The 15,797-nt window shown below is 45.3% G+C and overlaps 1 protein-coding gene across 4 annotated transcripts in view; it reads left to right on the forward strand.

Moving 5' to 3' along the window:
• Positions 1–15,797, forward strand: part of LOC8024895 (cyclin-dependent kinase 16) — a 155,737-nt gene that overhangs the window by 13,327 nt on the left and 126,613 nt on the right. For 3 of the 4 annotated variants that reach the window (XM_029976652.4, XM_029976650.4, XM_029976651.4), the window contains exon 3: positions 11,109–11,195. In XM_029976652.4, coding sequence (XP_029832512.1) covers positions 11,109–11,195 — 87 coding nt within the window. Of the gene's footprint in view, positions 1–7,994; positions 8,052–11,108; positions 11,196–15,797 lie in introns of those variants that run through there. The other variant, XM_029976654.4, reaches the window with a different exon arrangement.

Below are 15,797 nucleotides of genomic sequence, written 5' to 3' on the forward strand. Positions count from 1 at the left end.
AGGAAGGGTTTTCGCTTCTGTTTTCTCCTTGGGTAGTGGAGAATTAAACGTTGGACATTTTAAAATCGCGTTGTCTCTTGTTTCAGCACTTTAATGTATGTCACAATGTGTCAGTTTCCTCGAATTTAGCCGAATTGAGGATGAAGTGATTCATTGGTATTGATTGGCATCACATATCATTGGAAGCATTGAATTTATGGAAAATAAAAAGGTCTTTAATAGGGATGTCCCGAACCACCCTAGGTTCGAATTCGAAAGGTTTCGATATTTTCTGTCCGAAATGAGGTTCAATTTCAAAAGATTTCGATATTTTTGACCGTAGCGAAATTCGAGTTAAAAAAGTTCACAACTTTCGCACACCGTGGAGTTTCGAATTGGAAAGGTTCGAAGCTTTTACGGTTTCTAAAAGTTTGGGTTCGATTATTTCGAATATATTTTACTTCAGGTTCGAGAAATTCGAAGATTTCAAACTTTGCTAACTTGAAATTCGAGAGATTCACAAATTTTGAATTTCTTGGGATCTGAAGTTCGAAAAATTCGAAGATCTCGAATTTCTTTGAATTTGAAGTTAAAAAAGTTAGAAGATTTCGAATTTGTTTCCACATAAAGTTCGAAAACTTCGAAGGTTTCGATCCTCTTTTAGGGCTAAATTCGAAGAAAACCTTGGAAGATTTTGAATTTCTTTCCGGTTTAAGTGCGCAAAGTTCGAAGTCCGGTTTTCACATTCCTCCACAGTTTCAGTTTCAAATAATGTTTTCACGCCTCACTGGTTTTCACGAAATCAGGTTAAAGGGGGGGGGGGTCAGCGATTTTAAGATTAGAAGAATTTGGATCTTGTCATTTTTACGTTGTTTATCGTGACCCGGAGGATAGAGAAAACATCTTCTTCATTAAAAAATGTTGCGATTCCGCTGCATAATCGCAAAGCAAAAGTAGAGCTTTTTCCCCTACCTGCAGCCGCTAGTGGATGCTGAAGCGAACTAAAGCGAGAAGCTTACGTGACCTCGTTCGACTCTAAGCTGCAGCATAACGCCCGCTAATGTGGGCAGAGATAGGGAGAGGAAGCGTCCTTCGAGAGAGCACGCGGGAACCTGCACGGCACCTGGAATTACGTCACTAGGAGTGCGACCATGTGTGACCCTGAAGACTGGGAGTGAGTTGAGGGGTGCCAGAAATGCCCATATTTATCTTCTTTTTTTTTACACAACAACTAGGACATGCAGGCAAAATCGGTTTTCTGTTCTTTACTTCAGAAGTGTCAAAAAGCAACTGCCACAAATGTTTTACCGAAGTCCGGAAATCGTTGCACTCCCCCCACCCCCCATCCCCTCTCTTTAAGAAAAGATTGGGTGTGATATTTAGACTGCGCGAAGTTGGTCATGCAATTAAATGAGACGATGAGTGTCCCGGGTGTGCAGTGCAGGGTGACGTGTGACCATAGATCAGTAATTGTGACTGCCAGCCCGGGGGAGTCTTTAATGTGCATCACGCAGTAGTGATCACACGAATGCACTCTTTTACGATACTCATCCAGTTCGAAACGGCCAGGTTCAGGCAGGTGGTTGAGGCTCAGAAAAACCTTAAAGCGAACTGGCAAACTGCCTCCCTACCCCTTTGCACGCTGGTAGTAACCCGATCGAACGCCACCCGAGTGACGCAGGTATTGTAAGTTTAGTTTGTAATTGCCTTGGAGGTTGATTTTCTGGGACGGAAGAAACACCAAGCAAAAAGCGTAGAAGCCGACACAACTTGAGGTTGAGGAGCGTTCTACCATACCAGTGGTGTTGAAAGAGGAGGAACGGGGTAAGGGGGGGGGGCTACAGTTCCCCCCCCCCCCCCCCCCCCCCTTTTCCCCAGATGTTTTGGACTGGAAAGAGGGCGTGGCCGAGCTTATTTTAATCTGAAATTATTTATGCAGTTGTATAGCTGCTGTCGTTCTTCACTGCATAGAAGATCACATAGATGGTCATTGTTGGAAACTCGTCAGAAGGCACTACTCATCACATGCTTAGTGGTTCGGAAGTTCAAAGCTATGTCTTTTCAAACTAAATAAGTGTGCCATTGGTAGAAAAAAAAAATTAAACATAACAATAAACGCAAAAATAAAAAAACTGGAGAGAAAAAAAAACAAAAAAACTTAAGAATTTGTTGAAAGTGTTGTAATCTTGCATATTCAGAGGCTCAGAACTTCGAAACAAGTTTCTCTTACCAAAATGTGTACAGGCTAAAAGAAACACGTCCCAGAAACGTAAAGCGAGAAAATAAAAAATGAAAAAAAACTTTAAAATGGCTTTTTTTAATGACGTGCTGAACTTAACAATATTAGAAATCTTCCCCCATGAGTTAATTTATTCCTCAACGTGAAAAAACAATACATTATATTGTATCCTGTAGATGACAATGATATGTGTACTGTCTGTGGTGTTAACTTATATCCGATACCTCAAATAATTTAGACCCAAAAATTACCAAGTTTAGGGCATAATTGCCCGTAGATGAAAGTTTGGACATTTCTTCGAAACTCGTCTTGAATAACAATAATCATATCTTAAGACGACACTGACCTAGGCTATACATAGATCATTCTTAAAAAGTTTAACATCTCTACCATAAATAACTTCGGCTATAGCGTGCTTCAAATATGGCACAAACAACAATTGTCAAAAACCTGTCGTCCTTCCTCGCTCCTTCGGGAATTTATTTCTTTAAAAATAAGCATACCAAAACATTGAAATAAACACCATTGTCTTTCAGAAAAAATGTAACACCACATGTAAAAATTAAAAAAAAAAAAAATTATGAATTACTGTTATTTTTTTAAATTTACTTTACTTTAATTACTAAAATTACTGTGTGAATTAAAATGAAACCACCCGCCGGTCTCGAAGTTCGTCGAACTTTTGACTTTTCAGAATTCAAAAGTTAGAAAATTATCTAATTTCTTAACATAGAAAGTTTGAAAAGCTTCAAACCTTTTAGTGCAAGAAATTCGAAAGTTCAAAAATATTTAAAATTTTTAGTCTATCAAGGTCGGAAGCTCGACAAGCATTGAATTTTGCAGCGTAATAAGTTTGAAAAGGATTGAACTATTTATCGTAATAAGTTCAAAGGTTCGAAAAACATTGCATTTCTGAACGTGTGAAGTTCGAAATTTCGAAAAGTGTTGAAGTTCTTAGTTTAAGAAGTTCGAAAATTCGACTTCCGTCGAATTTTTCGATATAGAAAGTTCGAAAATTCTAAATCTTTTGAACCTTTCGAATTGCTTGATTCGATCATCGAACCTTGGGTTCGAAGAAGGTTTGCGGCATCTCTAGTCTTTAATTAATTGACTGAGGGCATGGTGGAAGATACTCTAGGTGAGGACACACACATGGCAAACGCTGCTACGCGATCAACCAGATGAAGTCCTATTGGCACACGCCCGAGTAGGCTATGCTGACAATGTTTCTGCCAGTTAAACAATGCAACAGAGAAAAAAAAGAAAAATAAACTTTCAGCGTTTCCACTCTGGTGAGGAAGGAAGAGCAGCGAAGCTGTACTATGGTGGGAATGAAGTAATGGCTGGCCGCAAGTCGCCAAGCCAGAGTAATGGCTGGCCGCAAATCGCCAAGCTTTCTTCCTTTCTCGCTCCTTCTTCGGCGCTCTCCTCCCTTTCCTTCAATATTCTCCATTCCGGCACTTTTGTTGCCACACCCACTGGCCACACTCTCCCAATATACAGCTCTGGCTACCACTAGCCGCTTATCGAAGAGTCCCCCGGTGGCACCGCTTACAACCAAGGCGGGGGGAGACTTTATCTTGCAGCTGCGATGCGCGTGGTGTCCACACCCATGTTCATCTTACGCCGTGACCTAGAGGTTTCCAGAGTAGCACATTTGTTCCTTCTCTTTTCATTTTGCCGACAGCCTTTTATTTCATTCATGTTTCTTTCACCAGTTTGGTTTAGTGGGAATATCGTACCCTCTCTGAATCAACCGGATCTAGTTTGCAGTGATGTGTCACTGGACCGAAAGTGTTTTTCGTTGATGTCGGCGTCTTTGGCTCCGTGCAGTCTCCACTGGACCCGCTCTAAGTGCTTGGCCGAGACAACGGCCAGGTAGAGCGCCGCTTGCGCTCTGGGTAATTTCCTCTCGCTCCGGACGAGGGAAGGTACTTCGTCGGTGCGCGCTGATTCCGTTTGACTGCGTCATCGGGTTCCACGTCCCTCGGAGCGACACGGAACTGTCCGCAACTTACGGTGCGCCCCCGCCAGCCGTTGTCTCAGCCGCGCTCTTCGAGTGGACCTTTATTCACATTGGTGGAGACTGTACGCTATCGACCGCTCAACCTTTCCTATCCGTACCAATCTCGTAAAACAATGTCATTTTTTGTCTCTTTTTCCCGTCTCAAACAACTTTTCGATACCTCCAGCTATCGCCAACACAGCCAGAGTCCTGCGCATCGAGTGGCGCCGTCTTTCCTAGCCGACAAGACGAGAACGGTGGGGCGGTCTTTCGGTTGTCTAGCCTCCGGCGCTAGCTTCCTGACTTGGACGATGCCTCGGCGTCTCATAAGCCCCGAGCGCATACGCTCGGCCAAAGCACGTGGGAGGGCGGTGGGCACACGCCGGAGGCAAGACATTCCGGAGAGGCGCCTCGCAGTTCCCGTCTCGTTGGCGACCATAGTCGAGGCACTGTGAGGCCGCGCGCTCGTTTGCCCTGTGTTTTGTTTGTTTGAGAGAGCATTCTTCTATCTGGAAACAAATGTGAGACGCTCCTTGCAAATTCTTTCGTTTGAGAACAATAAGGAATTGTCGACGCTTTTGTACGGCGATCGATAGACCCTTTTCACGACGCTGTCAAGGCATGTCGGTCGTCGACATTTCTTAGGCACGACGCCCCCGATTGGATCCGGGTCCTCCCTGAACGCACTTGTCCTCTGGCCGAGCCGAGCCGAGCTCACGCCAAATGCCGACGCAGACCTCGCATCTAATACGTGCCCAGAGTTTGTTCCCAAATGATGGCGGACTAAGATAATTGGCGCAGTAGTCGCTAGATGGCGCACACGTTTCAAAAGGGTCTGTTGCGGCCGTAACAAAATGTTTTTTTTTTATAAAACAGCCTATCACCGCAAGTTTGGATCGGCTCACTTGGAGTGCAGAGCCTGAAAACAAACTGCGGACGCGAGATGGCTGCACGCTGCCCAAAGAAAGGGAGTGTCTGTACTCTGTAAGCTATCTGGCGGCTCTTAATAGACCTTTGTGGAAAATCCCGGGAAACCTTGAAACGGGGGAAATTGTGGCGCTGTTAAGACATACGCTCGAGCGTGCCAGTTCGAACGCTTCGTTTATCCTGGTAGCGGCACGATTCATTCTTTCTTATCGTTAGGAGCTCAGAACGCAGAAAAAGATAAAGCGAACGGAGAAGAAGTTTGTCACATACCGTGTTTTGCTCTCCTGCCTTCTCTGCATCCTGAAATTATGAACTGTTAAACCAACATTGACTTCATCTTCGCTTCTCGCATAATTCCACGTGTCGTGCATCTGAATATCACATTGCATAAAGCAGGCGCTGGGGGCACCAGATATTTCCAGAAAGGTCTATTGACTTTTCTTGACTCTTATAAGGGCAATTCAACACGGGTACAGCTGGAAGCTACTAAGAATGACTACAGCTAATGCATAAACAGTTCACTTTTCCTTTATTTGAGAAAACAAGCTTTTAATGATACCTATCCTCCCTGTTATCGACGAAGAAGAGTGTTTGGAACTTTGTTTAGACGAGGTAAACTTCTAGGCAGTTTTCAAGATGAGGCCTTTCTTTACTGGAAGATACCCACTGTTGGCTTTTTTTGCATTGTTTTGTGTTAGAGGTGATAGCCGTAATCAGTCGTTGAAAGCCTGAAGCTTCCTGAAACAGTCAACGGGACAACTGGTTATGCCAACACAATGGCACTAGATCCCTCGCGTGAGAAAAACCTTGGAACCGTTCCAAGAAGTGGGCGGTGGGTGGAGTTATGGAACTTGGAGTGATGTCACCGTGCCCCTAGCGGTAAGGCGGAGGAACACAGAAAGAATGCAGGGCAACGAGCAAGAAAGAGAGATAGGGAGGAAGAAAAGGGACTTTGGAATTGGGGTTGGAAAATGCGTTTATGAGAGTCATAGCGGGATATTGGTGCATCGTCGGCACAAATGCAAGACGTCGAAAGTTGAATCCAATGGCCTTCCTGTGCTGGTAGAACGTGATTTTGAGCTGCTTACAGGGACAAATTGGGGCACCGTGTAGAATGCATTATTAGCACGTGAGAAGTATGCATCTACCATAACCTCAATGTAACTAAGTCCTGATGCTTATTGTGGTTACTTCATTCAACCTGTATGCATAATTGATTACAGTCGCCGACCGATTTTTCAGACTTAGCGTGGACTGAAAAAGAAAAAGGCCAAATAATATAGCATTCGAAAAAATCAGCAGATTAAAAAAACATGCCTTTATTACATCTGTGCGGGCTTGAGAAAGCCATCAATAGTGCGAGGCTTCTGGTTACGGCTCCGCAAGAGCCGTGTATAGAGAGAGTTTGGTCATTGGGGAGTCGTGGGCAGAGCCAGGGCGTGCATCAGACGCAGAAAGAGGGCTCGGCATGCTCTCTTGGCCAACCAGAAGCCGAAAAGATTCCCCTAGCGGTAGCAGCGAGAAACAGTTTTGTTTTAATAAGCGTGAAAGAGTTAAATTTAGTAACCCTTCATGGTGGAAAATGGGTGCACGGGATGTTTCAATCATGATCATGAAGAAAGATGTAAGAAATGAATATGCCGCTCAACTTTGTTTTGCTCGGACAGAGTGTGACCGCTTGGACGGCAGATTCTCGGTTCTCGGCACTTGACATACGAATTATGTCGATCGTTCCGCTAGTCACACTCTTGCATGATTTTGGATGACTGTGGATGACACGATTCACCGGGACGATTTTGGATGACACGATTCACCGGGATGAGATGAGAGGTGCAACTCCACAACTGCAGAATGGTGAATGAACGAAGCCAAATGGTAGCAGTGACGATGATAATGACGCGCACCTGGAGAAAAGAAAAGGCGTAGCAAAATGTCACCTAGCGATAGGTCCTTGCAGTACTTAAGTAGCGCTGCCAAACCAAGCCAATCCTTGTACAGCAAACATGGAATCTAAAATGGCGGCTTCACGGTGATGTTTCCTGCTGATCGCTCGCTACGATTTTGTCCGAAAATTTGAACTTTTGTACTTCAAGCAGTGTGAATATGCACTATTTCTATAGGGTAGGTCACGGTTCCTCCCTTACGTCCGAAATATCGAGCAAGTCTGAATTATCGGCATCCGAAAAATTGGTCGGCGACTGTAGTTACCTCTCATTGCTTTCATCGGTTCATCGTCGCATAACTGTCCACCTTGTGATCTATCCACCTTGGGAGGGGGGGGGGGGGGTATTTGTGTATGTGCTAATGTGTGGCTTGTTTTTATGTTGCTTGCGGGGTTTTACCAAGTGTCAAAGACGTCATGAGGAAAAGGTACTTCTGCTGCAACTTTACTCCGTGACTCACAAGGAGAAGCTCCGAGACGCGGCTCTGATAACGCCTCAAGAGGCCTGTTAGGTTTTTCGCTGATTTGAGGCCAAGAGTCGGAGCGAGGAACGGCAAGGGAGTCAAGGCAAGACTGATACGAAAGAAGGGCACTTCCTGCACTCTATTTTAGACCACGCTTATGATCACTCCCGTCACGCAATGGGAGGAAGCTTTTTCGACGAGCTCGGCGCAGAGTTTGAGAAGCTCCCACCACTCGCTCGGTTAAGGAGGGGAGAGAAATCTGAGGCCACTATTGAATGTACTTGCGAACTCATTGAGCGAAAGAGTTCCGTGTTTGTTCCTTGGAGATGCTGTGTGTGCTCTTTTGAGTGCCTTTCTGGGTTATCAGCCTCCGCTGACAGATAGCGGGAATTGGGCTGTAATCAGTGACATAACAGTCACTCAGTGTCTCAGTCTCGCGTCTGCTGTCGTTCGAGATGGTTCGCAGGGCAAGCATCCCGATTTCTGGTGGTTGTGGTATGCTCAGTCTTTGCTGTCCTCTCTCATTGCACGCGTGTGGGCAGACGGAGGTGCCAGGGGGAGTCAAACTTCGGCCACGAGCCACGTCCTAGGCACTAGGCATAAAAGACGAACGCAGTTTCCTTTACATCAAACGTTTGACAGGAAAAACCAGTCTGGCCGTGGCCAGAATTTGCAAACGTTCGAGAGCAGGGTGGTTTGTAGTGCGCTACTTCCAGCTGGTACACTGGTACCTTGTGCACTTAGTCAAGTGGCACTCGTCTTCGTGGCAAGGAATACACCGGTCGTCCAGTTTGTGAGTAGCATTGTGAACCAGGCTGTCTGTGTGCATCTGTCTCTGGCACGTAGACAGAACGTGTATCCATTGGCGTGCAGGATTTATGGTATTTTACCCAGTTCCCTTCAACCATTAATAGAGAGTTTAAGTATTGCTCGCAGGAGCAAAGACAAGCACTGCGTTTGTGTTAGCGCTGCCTGCTCCACACTGCGCATGTGTGTCGTGGTTGGACTCTGCGCACGTGCAGTGTGGAACGTGCAGTGCTACCGCAAACGCACAGTGCTTGTGTTTGCTCGTGTACACAATACTGTAACTTGCTACTAAAGAGGCTTGTTCGGTGTCGCACGTGCGCTTAGGAGGAGATTCTCGCCATTTGAAATGTCCCTAAAGGGCATCTCTGGTTCATTTTACATACAGTATTAAGAAAACAATGCAATTCTCTTTAGTATCGCCTTAGAATACTACAAGCCAAATATTTTGATTTAATTCCGCTTGAAAGTTGATGAAACGGGAAACTAAGTTTGAAGAGTGCGAAGTTACCCAGATCTGCTAATCCTGGGTGACGAGGTGCGGTGAAGCCAACAGCTCAGTCAGTACCACTGTTTCGGTGCAGCCCACCGTGCGCCACCTTTGTCATGCTCGGGGCTCTTGGGGAGATTTCTTTGCTTGTTTTGTACTTCAAGCAAAGCCTGCAGGAGGCGCTAGCAGTGCGCTCATCGTCCACCGTGTGATTTGCGGAACACTCATGTGCCTCTGTGCTCCCGTGCGAGCATGAGTCATCGCCAGTAGCGTCCGTCGCATGAGAGAGAGCCAGTTTGTGACGTTGAGCACGGCATACTTCTCCAAACCCGTTGCGACATATTTACGTGTGGTTTACTGAACTTCACTTTCTATTGATGTTTTCAAAACAAGCCCATGAGAAAACTTGCCTTTTTCTACGCTAAAACACAAGCTGCGGCCGCATTAGTGTAGGCACCGTCGTGTGTAGCAGACAACATTTTCGCCCTTGCACCAAGCTATGCCCGGCAGCCTGGTACGTGACATCACGATTTGTACCACGTGGTTAGAGCATGTAGGTGACAACGCGGGGGCAATGTTGTCTGCCACAGGCAAGGTTTCGGTTTGTGGTGAGCTTTAAATGAAGATTGTGCGAGAAATATGACTCTTTTTTTGGAAAGAAATTACATTAAACCGTATATTACTACCTCCGGATATATAATCAATCATTAACTCAAATTTCTTTGAGTTGGCTGGAGTTGCCCTTTAAGGATTCTGGATTTCTTTAGTTTTCTTTTCACAGTGTGTCTGTTTAAACTCTCCCTTAGTTGATAGCCGTACAGTTTTTCTGGCTGTCCCAAGCGGTTCGTGGGGCAGACTACTTGATTTGACCGCTGCGAGCAAATTTTTCTCACTTTGTGGCTGATTGTCTTATAATTGTCTCGCATTCTATTGTGGCCTTGCGGCTGATCGTTGCAGATTGAAGTGCGTAAAAAAAGATATTCGGAGCTTCGGAGGCAACCTTGACTGTTGTCCAACAAAGTGAGACAAATAGTTGTTGAGAAGGGAGTTTCACATTTTTTTTGTTTTTGAACTGTCACACTTATTGAGGGAGTTTTTTTGTTTGTTTATTTCCAACCATTACACTAGTATTTGCAACTGTTCAATACCACAGAATAAATTTGTAGCCTGTGTCTTCATTGGTTTTGATTGAAATTGGGGTGAGGTATTCATTGTCTAGGAAGTTTTCAAACCTAATCTTAATTCCAAAAAATTGCTGAAAGTGTAAGTTAGAAGCTAATAGTGATTGGTTAGTGTGCCAAGTTCACCGGAATATCTTGAGAGATGCCCCACCCCTGAAAGATGACTTGCCCCCTATTTCTGGCACGATTTGCTATTTATTTAAAAAAACCCGAAAGAGAGGCCACTTCTAGTAATTTTAGGGCCCTGGCGAGTGGTGACCTCGGCAGAAAATGGTGTTACTTAGCCACGGCGGGAGATAAGCGAACATTGCTGACTGGGGAGGACAGTAATAATAAAACAAAACAAAAACATTTTAAAACTTTTTTTTTTTATTGCACACCGAAAGTTAGCTTACTTCTTATTTTCACCCGTTTTGCCTTCAGTTTTAGGGGGGCTATCCCTCGGTACATTACGGTAGTTCATATCTTGGATACCTGCAAGTAGGAACGGTTTAAGCGGTTCATTAGCTGGACCGCTAATGGTGAGGCCATTGAAGCCTTATAAATTGTAGAATAATCCTTTCTTTTTGTGATCTTTTTTTTTGTAAGAGAAGAAGATATTTGAATGTTCAACACATTAATTATGATATGAAGCAAGTTACTTTCATTTGTCACAACTTAGGATACCCGGCATAGCGTGACACAAGTTGGGATACTCGGCACAAGATAGATGGCGCCACACTCTGCACACTCCATACAGTCAAATGCATGTTTGTGGATCATCCTTAATGGTGGCTGCTCCATACCATCAACACCGAATGGCACATACTGCCTAAAACACCGTGGGTGCTTGACTGTGCAGGTAGCTCTTTCTTCTCGCACATTATTTCTAGTGGCACCCGCTACGCGTTTACCAATAGTACGGAGTGTCCAGTATTCCTGGTTTGTCGCTTTGAGAGTTCATTGTCTTGTGGCTGATGGATGGAGTCAATCTCTGCCTACCGAGTTTGGAGTGAACTCGCCTTTTGATCTACTTTTTCGACTGCAGAAACAAACCAAAGTCTGCTTTTGAGTAACATTGTGCGTTTTTATGCCCAGGATCGAAGCTCAGCCTATTTTCCCGGGCCACGAACCGTTTCTCGGCGTCGGCGTCTCGCATTCCGGACCTGCGTTCTCCACTCACGGGTGAGTGAATTCCTCTCCCACATCGGTCCCACCTGTCGGCGATCGTTGTGCCCAAGGCATCAGTCGTAGTTTGGTAGGAACTGGAAAGTGTTTAGTCTTCGAAGTGACGGAGTAACACTGGGCGGGTCTCAATTTGACTCTTTCATGCCCGGAGTGTCTGTTGTCTAGCTTGCTTTGGTAGCTTGATTATTCGTGGATTGTTCTTGGGAAATAGAAGTATCATATTTTCCGTTGTATAAGTTGTCGTGTTTTTCCAATATTTTTGTCAATGCTTCTTATGCTACAGTGCGACTTGTATGCATTTTTTTCTATAAGTATGGACCTTACCTGTAAAAGTTTGCCACGGGTGTTATATTTCTTATTCGATTCTTTGTTGAGAATATTGATACTGGCTCTTGCTTGCGCATATATTGTGATAATAATACACATACGCAGGCTTTTGAATGCAGTTTCGCTGCACCGACCATGCAAATGTATAAGTATGCTTTATCGACCATAAAATACGGTACTTAAAGAATTACTACAACGAAATTTCGGCGCTTATGTCTTGGTCTATATGTAGGGTGTGTACTTTCCGGTGTTTATTTGTGAGAAAAATCGGCGGATGTTTTTCGGTGTTTATTTATTTTCAAAACACCGGTGTATTTCGGTGGAACGTCTCACGACGAGGCTAAAAACGGTGATTATCGGTGAAAAAAAGCGATTGATCACAGACAGAGAGTTCCAATTTTATTCACATAGTTCATACACTTCTTCTCTAGGAAGCAACTATTTCTCACACTTGGTTATTCTAGTAGATGCAAGCATGCTTTCATGCTTGCATCTACACGCAAGGAACGTGCTGCCGTCATTGCAGCGCGTTCCTTGCGGTTCACAACCCGCAATTAAGAAAACGCACGCTCCTGTACGACACGGACGTTGGCAGTGTCTTCCAGGAACCACAGCAACCTCTGAATACATGGCTTCCACCGACATCACTTGGCCAGACACAATGTGGAAAAGGCACGTGAGAGCCTACCCTCCACTGTGTTAATTTTTCCACAAAAGGGGGCCATGGGAGACACAATAGGGGAAAGGCGTGTGAGAGCTTAGCTTCCACTGCGTTCACCAGACGCTTTTGACCCCCAGAAAGGAGGGCGGACTGACGCCACCTGCATGCCATGTATAAACACTGGAAGAATGCAGGATCCACGAGATAACACGTTTGACGAACCTCTACGGGGAAAGGGTTTCGCTAGGTCGGAAACTAGCAACGATCGGTGTTTTTCGGTTTTAACCAGGGCGAAAATATCCAACCACCGGTATTTTTCGGTTTTAACCGATTTTATATTTTCGTCACCGACGGATGTTTATCGGTGTTTTTCGGTTAAAACCGGAAAATGCACACCCTATCTATATGTGTTCAAGGGAGCAGTATCACATCGGGCACACCAATCTCTCGTTGAAAAAGACACGAAAAGGAATTTTAAAACAAATGAATCGATTAGCAAATGGCACCTGGTGGATGTTGCTAAAGCCCCGTTTGTAATGCCCGTCGAGGAACCTTGACAGGTAGTGACAATGTCTGTCTCACCTAGAACTATACATGCCGTGAACCTGACGTCATCCCGCCCTGCTCTCTGGCCACCACGAGAAAAGAGAGGACGAAGGAACTCCCCTCTCACCGGGACTTTCTTTTGTGTGTCCCAGATGCCGCTATGGTCCCTCTACAAGATTATAGAAGATTAACACATCACTCAAAATTCATACAAAAGCAGCTTTGCGGTTAGTTGTGGTGGCCTGATCGCTGGTGTGCTTCGGCCGCTTTGGTGGCTGAAACGGGTAAGACATTTTGCCGACGTCGTCCTCGCCGCAGCTTTGCTCGTCCCGAGACAATATACGTCATGATTGCGCCGGATGTCGCACGTTCTCCGCTGGCTGCTCTCCGAGCGCTTGCCAGAGTGGGCCGTCTATAACGAATATTGTGGATCATCTTCAGCCTATTTCTGAACACGACTGGCATATTTCAAATTTCGTTCAAGTATCCCTTTCAAACAACTATAGTCAGCGAGTGACCTGCTGTTTCGACACCTGGCGTCCGATTTTGGACTCCGGTGAAAGCAAGATCTTTCTCTTCTCCTTGCTAAATATAGTGGGCTAGGTATTGCGGTCTCCTGGCCAAATATAGTGGAAAAGCCTAAATTGCTGTGTTTTATAAACTCAGTTTCACCGCTAAATTTAGTGGGAAACCCTGAATTGGTGTGGAATTGCTCACCCATTCAATTTCCTACTAAATTTAGCAGGAACAGCTAAATTGGCGTATTGTCACAAAAACAGCGCTGTGCTGAGGCAACCTGTGAGTGCCGAGCTCGAAAGACATCTGAAGAGGTGCAAAACATCCCAAATGGATTTGCATTACATTTTATTTGGCAGCAGCCAGAGGAGGGAATAGTACTTTTTGTGAGAATTTCTCACCAGTTCATGGGTGGCGAGAGAGTTTTAACGACCTCTAATGTGGTTATTCCTAGTGCTCATTTAACTACCAGTAGATTTCAGCTTGTGTACAGCATCAGAACTTGGGATATGCAAAGAAAGGACGGATTGTTGATCGCTTCAAACGATAGTCTGAAGTGATATTGGACGGAATCTGGAATTGTGATTGTTTCAAACGATCTCAGTTTAAGCTTGCATCCAATATCACCTTACCGCGGCACTCGGTTTCTAGCAGATGGCCGGTTCCATTAGCCAGTGACTTAAAGCTGTTTTCTTGTTTTATTTTCCTCTGAATGATGCTTCATAGCAGACAAGCCCCATTATTCACTCGCATTGGCAGGCAAACTGGTTGCTAACAATATCATAACTCGCTCCACGAGAGCCTAATTAGATCTCGCTCTCACGGTGACCATACTCGGACTGCTGGATTGGTATTCAGGAGCTTTGAAGGGTGTAAGGTATAGAGAATAATATGGGGGAAAAAATCAAAATAAAAGTTTTGTTTCAGTTTAATGACCTGTGCCATAGTGATCTCTCTTCCTCTTCCTGTTGTTTGCAAACGTTGCCTGCACCATTGCTCCATGTCGTTGGTGTGCAATCTTGATATGCCTGTCATTGGCTGGTCACCTGAACGGCCCCTCAATGGCCATTAGTTTATTTAATAACCAGTAACAGGTGACTGGAGAAAGTGACCTATGTTGATTCATGAGACACTGACTATGCAAAATACCCCCCCCCCGCCCCCCCTCCCTTCTTGCACATGGTAGTGAGCCACTTTTGCAGTCCTGAAAACACTTTTAGCGGCCAAAAGCATCGTATAGTCGTTCGTTGGCTGCTCGTGGGTCTCAAGGTCTGGTTAGGCCGAGCCACTGCCAAGGAGCCGCATACAGTTATGAACAATTTTGAGCAAACGCGTTTCCCATCCATCGATTTCGAATTCACTGCATTCGGGTCGTGTTTTCACTCTTGGAACGTTTGCTATACTCTGTTCACCCTTCAGCTGAAACTACAGCCAAAGCTACGAGCGCGAGCTAGCCCGCGCTCCTGGCTTTGAGACAGAAAAAGAAGTATGTCTTGAAATTTCACATAATAAAATTGGCCTGCTCAGTGCACATCCGGCGAAAGGTTGAACTTTCTATGTGCAGGCGCCGAATTTTTCGGCTCGTGTTACAGCGTGAGGTCCTACAAAGTTGACTTTTTGTTTTTGTTGTTTTCTTTAGGGATTGGCACCGTTTCTTAGATCAGCTCATCACTCATTCGGGCGTTTGATACTTGCACCTAACTTGGTTGGTAATTGTTTGAGGAATAATTACTTTGTGGAGTTAACATTGCGATTAACTTCCCTGGTAGGCCGGGTTTGGGGCGCTGTTGAAATGGTACAGAAAATCTACGGTTTACAATAGCTGCATTGTTCACCTTTGCATGTTCATAAACTAAAAATATTTCTTTTTGCTACATCTAAGTTTGCAATGATAAACACGATTTAAGGAATGAACTGCTGTGTTTCTAGTCTTCGAAGGCAGTAATGCAGGGGCTTGATGCTGTAGTTTGACGAGTCCGTTTACTGTGTTTGCAAAGGAACTGCCTGCTCAGCTATGCATCATTGTTCGAATAACTCTACCAGCTTGTAAATGCATTGACAGCTTTCCTAGCCATGAGTGACTTTATGCGATCTTTTCTGCTTTGGCGAACCAATGAATAAGTAGTGTGGGGGGGGGGGGGGGGGGGGATCGGAACAAACCAAACACAAACGACACGGGCAGACTGTTGTCTGGCCCCTTGTGGTTATTAACATCTTTTTTTTTATGCCATCATCCGTGGGCATTGCGAAGACAGCTTAAACAGCGCAGTACGGGCAGAGCATTCCGAACAGATTGCAATCCGAGCGCCGTTTCCTTTTTCCGGCCGTGCTGCGAGCGAGCCAGGCTGAACAACACGTCGCAGAAGTATCGAGGAAAAGCGGCGACGTGCCGTTATGCGTTCACGTAAGCGCGAACTCGCGGAGGGGGAAACATTCCACGCGGCTTTTGTGTTGTTGCGTTAATGGGCGCCGTAGGTGCCGTAAGTGCGTATACCTGCTCACGCACGCGCAAGCTCCGCCACGCAAGCGCCGCTGACGAGCGCTCGTGT

The sequence above is a fragment of the Ixodes scapularis genome, unplaced genomic scaffold (assembly GCF_016920785.2).
Source record: "Ixodes scapularis isolate PalLabHiFi unplaced genomic scaffold, ASM1692078v2 PGA_scaffold2__306_contigs__length_199485367, whole genome shotgun sequence".
Lineage (NCBI taxonomy): Eukaryota > Metazoa > Arthropoda > Arachnida > Ixodida > Ixodidae > Ixodes > Ixodes scapularis.